Raw genomic sequence first — 9,835 nt, forward strand, 5'->3', positions numbered from 1 at the left:
GCATTTCCAAGAAGGATGACAGGAATGGATAGATGAGAAGAATGATAAGAAGGATGAACTTAGTATAGAAAGGGGTGGGCAATTCTGACTGAAGAGTTTGATGCAATAGAAACGTGAAGGCCCTGGAGCCCATGGTCCACATGCTACTTTTGACAATGACCAGTAATCACAGAATTCTACTTACCTACTTCTTTCTTTCCTGTACATAGACTTTTCATTTTGGGAAACGTATGGGTGCTAAACTTAACTCATCTCTGAGAAAAAGTGTACGTTGATAAATAGCCATTTGGAGTAAGTCCTTGCTTGGATTTGTAATCCCATTCTAGTGGGTTGCATTATTATGCAGGAAAATAAATATAAACATATGAAAAACCCTAACAGTTCCTCACAATTTGATAAACTAACATCAATTTAAAAAACCTCTATGCATTCCAAAGGAATACTTTTGAGAGTCTTTTATAAAAATACCTCCTTAACTTGATTTCATAAGTAGCCAGAACAAGGCTCAGATTCATTTACCTACACCCCATTTCTTCAGGAGGAAGAAGGCTCAAGATAGAACGGCCAAGACATCAATGTGGTTTGTTCCATTACACCGTCACGTTCTACTCAGCTTCTGTTGATTGGTTCTGTGAAGATCAGCTACAAAGGGCTGGGTTCATTGGCTTTTTAACTGGTAATGAAAAAGGTTAACACTACAATGAAACACTTTTAATGCTGAACCAGTCACCAGCCTCCAAGTTTTTACTCTTATCTTGGAAGCACAAGTTAATCATTAGGGTGATCCACCATCCCAGTCTGCCCAGGACTTCCCCTGTTTTGCTACGGAATGTTCCACACCCTAAGAAACCCCTTGGCCCCAGGGGCAAATGTGAATAGGGGGTCCCCCTCTGTGAGTTCTGAGTTTTTGACAGAGTATTAATTAAAGTTAACTTTTAAAGAACGTTTTCCAAGAGTTGGAAATAGAAGGTCAAGAATAGTCTCCAAATCTACCTTTTAAAGAAAAAAAAATCCGTGTAACAATAAAGTAGCACTTGGCATTTGGAATAGGCATTTAACTAGCTGGTATGACTTCCAGGTATTTGCTGCTAGTTTGTAAAGATGAGCATTTCCAAGGGCAAGAGAACAATCTGTCTCAGAGCACTTCATTTAAGCAAGGACACACTGCCAACTTGAAAAGAAATAAAGGCCACATTTTCTCTTTGGGGGGATCCTGCAGTTATTCCCCTGCAAATTTAATTCAAACAGGTATTGAGATCTGAAACATGGAGATATCCACAAATTAGAGGATACTTGGTTTTTAAAAAAGAAAAAAAAAAAAAAGAAATCCAGGCCAAAGAGAACTACCTCAAAGCAGCTATAGTGGTTTCTTTTCATATTAATCACTGGATTCCTATGAACATGTTTTGAAAGTCAATACTGTGAATGAAATTTCTTGAGATATTCTTTGCATGAAATGTGCATATTATACATTTTAAAACTTAAAATTGTCTTCAAGTAAGCCAATTTTATTTTAGAAAACAGAATGCATATGTAAAATGTTCAAATCAATGGTATTCCGATACTTTGCTTTTAGAGTTATTAGTTATACAAATATGTCATTCTACTAGTGTATTAATGATCCCTTTAGAAAATGTAGTATTACTTGATTTTATCACCCCAAAATATACCTCTTTAGAATATCACCATCTTTAAATGATTTAGAGAAAATCTCCATTGGAAAATGCTCATTTTTTTTAAGCAATCTAAGAATCTACTTGACATAAAACTGATGATAACCTTTAGGACGTTTATTATATGTGCATTATAGGATGTACTTAATAGATTGTACTTGAGCCTATCTATTACATGAGAAAGATTTCTGTGAGAAGCCCTTTGACTTGGTCTGATATTAGGGTCCCAAACCAACTTGTAAGCAAAAATACCCAAAGGAAGTGTAATTATATTTAAACAGAAACTTGATTTTGTAATGGAACAGAGACACCTGTCACCACAAATCATGATCAACGTTAATAAAATTAGTCTAGAATCTATCTGTCTTCTAATCTCCAGGTTCCAAATAAGCTTGTCACTATAATTGTTATGATTTAACATATCCATTGTCAAAAGGTATGACCAAAGTGAACACAAATATTTAAGCCTCAAAAGCTTAAGAGAATTATGAGTTATTATTGAAGCTCAAGTACTGTTTTTCAAATTCTACTGGTATCTGCCAAAAGTTCAAAATATAGATGTAACTTAGGAGTCACCAAAATAAACTGTACTTTGTTTGGCCCTTCCCTTTTAAGACCCCCATTTCAAATGTAAGGGCTTTAAGATAAAAGCATTGAATTTCAGGCAGTATTGCAATTTCTTTTTAGTAATGTAACTGTAGAGTTCTTATATGTAACCCACATCTTATTTTGGCTCCTACAGGCTAATCTTGCAAGATTTTGAAATTAGTATATTCTGTGAAGTATTCAATAACGATATGACTAGTGTCCACCTCAAGACATAGGTAATGACCACATTTTGATTCTTATCTCTCAGACCCCAGTTACACAGATTATAATCACAAGTGTATCAGAGATACCCAGTGTCATACCACTGGTTTCAATTAACTGCATGTACATTACATAAAATGTGGCCTACAGCCAATAGATGGATTAGAAAGCAATAAAAGCTAGAGTAGCTGAAGTTGAACCCAAACACACACACTAAAAATATGGCATCTTTTAAAAAAATCATAAGTATACCAAGAGTGAAACTTGATATCAGGAAAAGTGATTGGAAGCCATCCAGGTCCTGAAATGGTTTGTGGTTTAGGCAATTTTTTCTCTTAATTGGCCACCATCTCTTCACTGTGGTCTCCTTTCCTAGTTAAATGCTGGACTTCAGAAATGATGCAACTATAGCAGAAGGCTTCAGTGCTCACTAGAGACAAAAGAACCAGGTCTGTAAATTCAGGCTGACAAGTGACTACCCCAGACAAACCGAAAAATCTGGTCCAGCTGTTTTGCTATGTTTGACACTAGCTGGCTTTGAGATTAAAAATATAACTTCCTGCCCCTACAAAGTTTAAGTTAAAAATGGCTGTTTTTTTTTTTTAAGAGCATCAGAAGGCTTTTATACATAGTATCAAATTGAGCATTGAATCAAGCACATCGTGACAGAGAAAATTGACTCCCATTGATAGCTGGTTTAAAAAAATAAACTAAGCAAACCGTATCATCTGAAAATAGGTTTATCATGGAAACAGCATGTTAATGGAACCATATTCCCAGTAGCTTTACAATTTTCCAGGAAAGTCTTACTTTGCCACCAGTATTCAAAGAAACAAAATAATACACTGGCTTTCTATATTCTATATAATTTAAAATTAGTTATTTTCTAAACACAAAGCCTGGTGTCGATTTAAGTATGTATTTTAAAGGTTTTTAAGCCCTGCATTATAAAACCTTTCTGCATCAAATTTATAGTTACATCTCTTTAAGGACACCCACAATAAGAGTGCTTTATATTTATTCCTTGGATAGAGAAGAATAATTTTAAATTTTCCCCCCAGAAAATATCCAATTGAATTGTCTTGTGAGGAGACATGTTTTAATTTGTTTTAAGAATTTCTAGTTTTTGTGTGTGTATATATGATAAAACCTTCTTATATATTTACATTAGGTTAATGTAACAAAGAAAAAAAAATATAAAATTGCATCCTGGTACTTAAAACTGAATGTTGTATTTTCAATTAGATTTACCTTTTGTATTTGCCTTAAAATAATGATGACTTTTAAGACAATTGCCTTATAACCATGAAAGTAACTCTATTGTATCAATGGCCTTCATTTTAGCCCCTTGTCATTTTATCACAAAGTGTCTTCATGGAAAATTTAATAAAGATATTTTTAGACTGTAAAGGAATAAGAGACTTGTTTTTCAAATGTACTTGAGGTTTTCCATCTGGCATTTTCCATTTCTCATAATCTTATTTCTATATTGTAAAGTGTGTAAGTAAACTTTGCATCTCTATTTTATAAAAGGTAATGTGTATATACTTATGTGTATATGTATATATACACTATATATATACACTATATATATTATATATATATATATATTTATATATAAATTCTGACTAAGAGTAGACCAACTAGAGAATGCCTCTGGAAAAGGTTCCTTGAACAATATAAAAATGGAGTCTTCAGAAGCAAACAACAAAACAGCCTTATACATCCAACTGCTGTTTAAAATGCTTATAAACACAGTCAGTTAACCATTTATTTGAATACCTATGAAATGTTTTGAATGTCCAAGATTATGGAAAATATAATACTTCATAAAAATTGTGATAAAGGTGACGGTTGCTGATTTAAAAATAAACCTCCATATTATAAAAAGTCATGTAAATTTACTCCTTGAAAGAAAAAAAGCTTTACTATTAAGAGTTCTCTCTTTAACACTCTTCTTTGAGTAAAGAAATAATTTTTAAACTTCTATTTTATATTGTTACTGTCATGAATGCGTATCTTTTCTGCAGACTTCACAACGTTAATCACAATGCAAAGAGGATAACTGCTTGGAAGAATGGGCGCGAAGGCTTAAAGACAGCCTTTTTCATTGAATTCCTGAATTTATATACTGTGGGACTGGCCACTAGACACTATAAAATATAAAGATTCATAGTTTAGGCAGTTTCAACTCTATTATTTTCAGGCACAAGAACCATATAATTTTGTACAAAACTTTGATATTTTTATTTGCGAAATTAAAAATATGGTATTATATATATATATATAAACTTCTATTCCTCTATAAATATAGATGACTTTGTGATAGTGAACAGAATAAATGCATACCAAAATCAAAGACCATTGTCATTTTAGGGTATGACAGACATAGGTAAATTTAGGTCCTAAGTACCGGCATTTTGATAAACTCTTAAAGTTTACAATACAATCAGGAGGGTTGCTTTTCTCATCTTTTCCACAGAGAACTAAAGTGAATATTTTAAAATGGCTTTGAAAGATTTACATTTGATACATTTCTGTAAATCCAAGAAGGAGTGCACAGGATTTAATGCAGCCGACCTGCAGACAGTCTGAGCATGCATGCCCATATTTTGTTTATTTCAGGAGCTAATCCTTATCAATTATTCCACCTCCTTTACTTCCTTTACCAGGTTGTTAATAATGATGTGGATTATTCCTCCCTCAGACTGTGTTGCTGAGTAAGAATCGTAATAATATGTTGAAAGTACAACTTTTACATTTTAAAGTTTTTGATATATGTCTAATTATTGTTTGACTAAAAAATCAGAAAGTAGCACTGCATTTTGAGGAAGTCCATTACACTGAAATCTCCTTCAAGTTTTCATATTTAGTTTACATCTGCTGTCCCGTTAAGGAGAGTAAAGATCAACGCAAAGATCAACTCCTTGACAAAGCTTTCCAGGTGACCTCAACGTTTCCATTTTACAGAGCGCTAAAAATCTAAACGCGAACTGTCTCCGTCCCAGAGGCAGGTTGCCAGGCATCGGTATACAATTAGAATGAACATTTTATAACCCCCATCTTCAGTCTCTCCCAACCCACACAAAGCTTCATGCCTCTTCCCAAATCTCAGTAACTACATCTTTCCATGACGCTGGCCAAACTCATACCAGGTTTTAGACACTAGAGAATGAAATGAGCTCATCCACCAAAAATTAGACTTTAAAAAGTTTGGCATTGCTTATCCCACTCACCCTCTAACCGACTTAGGTGGAAGGAGGGAGTGTCTGGGCATTGGAGGCCAGTGCGGAGGGAGGGAGTCTGGGACTGCCGGTAACCACAAACCACGGGCCTCCTTGAAGCTAGGAGAAAGGTTCTCGACAGTGAAAAATTCAGCTTCGGGAAGTCAGGGATAAATCTGGCCCTGAACAAGGGCCGACTTGAAAGCTTTAAAGTTCAGGACCTTATGATCTACAAACTCAAACTAAGGAGGGGAGGGGAGGGAGCAGAAAAAAGAGGTGGGAAGTGACCCGAACAGCGCTATCCCAGACGTACCCATCCCAGAGCTGCAGGGAGGGGCGCGCGCGAACCTGCGAGAGCACCCGGCGGGTGCGCTCCGGATTTATCTCGGCGGTACTCCGAAAAGGGAAAGAAGGGAAAGCCTCGACTGGTTAAACCGCCCTAGATAATTCAAATTTAAACCAAAAAGGGAAGGAAAGAAAACGCATGATCAGTCATTTAAATACAAATATACTTACAAAAATCTTACACAGGCTATTTACAATCATAAAAGCGTACAGTGCTGGTACCAGCGAGAGGTCGGTCCATCCCCCCTCAAGAAATTGGGCCCTCGAGTCCGTTTGCCCCCAGGGACGGAAGCTTTTTGCAGGAGCTATGTTGTTAAAAGAAGCCTGCGAAAGTGTCTAGTGAGGAAGCCTGTAGTAGCCAGGCTTGGTCAGAATTCCATGGGGGAAGGTTATGGGGGTGGCTGAGGGCTGGGAATGGGCTGAGCACGCCCCCAGGTCTCAGACGGTGGTCTCCCCCTGTTTGCTGTTGGTGAGTCTGGTGTAGAACTTTCTCCAGGAGTTGAGGGTCTTGCCGGACCAGATCCAGAAGCCGGACGTGATGCCCACGATCAGCGTCATAAGATACTTGATCATGAAGACTGTGAAGTCAGGGCTCATGGGAGGATGCGGCGGGGCCCCTCCACCGGCTTGGAGGTGGGGGCAGGGGATGGCATAGGTCTTGCAGCTCTGGGCCACCCAGCTGCGCTCCCACTGGTCCCGGAAGGCCTGCTCGTAGAAGTAGCAGGCAATGACTATGGTGGCTGGCACCGTGTAAAGCACGCTGAAGACGCCGATGCGCACCATGAGTTTCTCCAGCTTCTCGGTCTTGGTGCCATCGTGTTTCATAATGGTGCGAATGCGGAAGAGCGACACAAAGCCGGCCAGCAGAAAGGATGTGCCGATGAACAGGTACACGAAGAGAGGAGCCAGGACGAAGCCACGCAGCGCGTCCACGTTGTTAAGCCCCACGAAGCACACCCCGCTGAGCACATCGCCATCCACCTGGCCCAGCGCCAGGATGGTGATGGTCTTTATGGCCGGCACGGCCCAGGCGGCCAGGTGAAAATACTGCGAGTTTGCCTCGATGGCTTCGTGGCCCCACTTCATGCCGGCCGCCAGGAACCAGGTAAGGGACAGGATCACCCACCAGATGGAGCTGGCCATGCTGAAGAAGTAAAGCATCATAAAGAGGATGGTGCAGCCCTCTTTCTTGGTGCCCTGCGCCACTGTGCGCGCCCCGTCCTCGGAGAACTTGTCGTTACACACCACCCGGTCCTCCAGCAGGAAGCCAGCGATGTAGGCCACGGCCACGGCGGTGTAGCAGCCCGAGAGGAAGATGATGGGCCGCTCCGGGTAGCTGAAGCGCCGCATGTCCACCAAGTACGTGAGCACCGTGAAAAGCGTGGAGGCGCAGCACAGCACTGACCAGATACCGATCCAGGTGCGCGAGAAGCGCAGCTCCTCGGGCCCAAAGTACATGAGCCCGTACACCTTGGTCGGCTCACACGGCGCCCCGCAGTCCTTCTCCCCCAGGAAGTGGTAATTGAGGTAGGAGGGCACCTTGAGGGCGCGCGGGCATGAGAACTTGCCTCTCTCTGACGCTCCGGCGCCCCCAGGAAAGCCGCCGCCTCGGTGCCCCCCGCCGCCGTGCTGAGGGTTGCTGGTCCAGAATTCCGGCAGCAGAGAGGGGGTCGGGGTGCCCTTGTCCGACGTGTTCTGGCCCACGCACAGCTCGCCGGCTCCGTGCACCGGGAACTTCTCGCACTTGAGCGTGTCGGGCCACTGAAAGCCAAACTTGTTCATGAGCGCCTCGCAGCCCTGGCGCGCGCGCTCGCAGAGGGAGCGGCAGGGCGGCAGAGCCTGCTCCAGCACGGTGCACACCGGCGCGTACATAGAGCACAAGAAGAACTTGAGTTCGGCTGAGCACTGCACCTTTACCAGCGGGTAGAACTGGTGCACCTCGAGGCCCGCATCCTCCTGGTTCGTGTGGCCCAGCAGGTTGGGCATAATGGTCTGGTTGTAAGCGATGTCCGTGCACAGCGGGATAGAGATGGGCTGGCAGTAGCCGTGGTCCGGGATGGAGATGCCCCGCTCGCCGTTGTACTGTTGCCCGCTCTGTTGCTGCTGAGGTGGAGGTGGCGGGGGCTGCTGACCTGGCCCGGGCCCTTGGCCCGCTGCCTGCGCGCCGACCCCAAGCAGCAGCGGAGCCTCCAGTAGCCAAAGCAGCAGCAGTAGCCAGCGCGCCAAGCGCCAGGAGTCAGCTGGGGGGAGGCGGCGGCGGTGGCCAGCGTCCCAACTCCCCTCTGCCACCAGCCCAGCCGGGAGAGCCCCGGCACAAAGTTCCCAGCACCCGCCGGCAGCGGCGGCGGCCCGGGACTTTTTAGGCGCCTCCTCCTCAGCCATACTTTCTCGGCTCCTTTCTTTGCGCCGCTCGGCTGAGGCTGGAGGTGGCGCGGCGGGCGGCGGCTCCCCCTGTAGCCGGGAATATCTCCTCTGCGCCGGTGCCCTCCGTCGAGCCCGTGCCGCGCTCGACCCGCTCCTCCGGCTCCCGCTCCGCGTCCCGCAGCCTCCGCTGCCGCGGAAACTTGCGATTCATGAAGCGCGGGCGGCGGGGATAGCCCGGGTGGCTCGGGCGCGCCGGGGTCGCGTCCCGCCTTCCTGGCCCTCGGCTTGCTGTCTCCCGGCTGGCGGCGCCGCGCTAGTGGCCGCGGCGAGAGAGAGCGCGCAACTCTCGGCAGCCCAGCGGCCTCGGCTCCCCCCTACGCCTCCGCCTCCTTCTCCGCCGCCGCCGCCTGACCATTTGTGTCAATCCCTCAACTCGCTAGCTCTCCGCTCCCTTGCGCGCCCTCGGACCGGTTTCCAGGCGCCCCGCAGTCTGTCTTTCACCAGAAGGGAGGAGCCTTGAAACCGACGCGAAACTGGAGGCTCAGGGACCGTCGCCCAATCGCGGCTCTGGCTTCCCCGCGCAAAAGGGCGCCCGCCGCCGCCAGCGTCCCTGAGCGAAAGTCCGCAGCGGGCGGGAGGAGGAGGAGGCAGGAGGCGGAGGAAGTAGTAGTGGTGGCAGAGGCACTGCTCAGGCACAAAGACTGGGTTTGCTACCAAGCGGGACAGGCTTGGTTGCTTTTGCTTTTGAGGAAGAAAGGGAGAGGACAAGTAGGAGAATGGTCCCATATGCTGCTGGAGATAATGAATAGAAGTCGGCTGACCGCGGGACTTAGCTTTGCTTTGCTTTTATCCATTTTCATGTTTAAAAATCCTGCTTTTTAACGCTGGTTACACAGGGTAAACCGAGCGAGGCGATCAGATGTCTTTGACTTAAGGAGCAAGCGCACGGCTTCTTTTGAGTTTATGTCTGTCGAGGTTTTGTTTAAAATATTACTCTAATAAACCCTAGAGCTCTCAGGCTGGGCTTGGCGGGCTTTGGATGCGCCATTTCCCCCAAGGAGAAGTTCACGGGATGGCTGTAAACTAAAAACAAACAAAAACAAGGACAACAACAAAAACTTTGATGGAATTTTAAAATTCAAGCCAGATGCGCAGTCTGCTACTATTCTCGTCGTCAATTCCTTTTCCTCCTCTTTAATTAAGACAGAAACAGAAGCAAAGGGAAACCACCCATTAAATATTTAGAGAGAAAAACTGAAGAAACCCGCCCCCCCTCCCCAGTCCGGGCCCCCAACAGCCCTGCTACCTAAGACCCCCGAGGTGGCTCCGAGCTGCACTGGCCCGGGGCCTGGGCCCTGGGTAGCTACCAGGAGCTTCCCAAAGCCCAGTACGCCCATGGCTGTAAGGGAACTTCTGGGA

The 9,835-nt window shown here is 44.7% G+C and overlaps 1 protein-coding gene across 1 annotated transcript; it reads right to left on the minus strand.

Annotated features, from left to right (window-relative positions):
- Nucleotides 1-4,785: 4,785 nt before the first annotated feature.
- Nucleotides 4,786-8,876, minus strand: FZD1 (frizzled class receptor 1). The gene has a single exon (XM_054564055.1). It carries the CDS (start codon nt 8,432-8,434, stop codon nt 6,491-6,493), a length of 1,944 nt encoding a protein of 647 aa, XP_054420030.1. The 5' UTR covers nt 8,435-8,876; the 3' UTR covers nt 4,786-6,490.
- Between the last annotated feature and the right edge of the window lie 959 nt (nt 8,877-9,835).

The sequence above is a fragment of the Pteronotus mesoamericanus genome, unplaced genomic scaffold, assembly GCF_021234165.1.
Source record: "Pteronotus mesoamericanus isolate MK-2021 breed Mesoamerican mustached bat unplaced genomic scaffold, CSHL_Meso_final scaffold_85, whole genome shotgun sequence".
NCBI lineage: Eukaryota > Metazoa > Chordata > Mammalia > Chiroptera > Mormoopidae > Pteronotus > Pteronotus mesoamericanus.

What these genes read in the sequence shown, in the direction of transcription:
- FZD1 (XM_054564055.1), bottom strand. Translation starts at nt 8,434, where the DNA reads ATGGCTGAGGAGGAGGCGCCTAAAAAGTCCCGGGCCGCCGCCGCTGCC.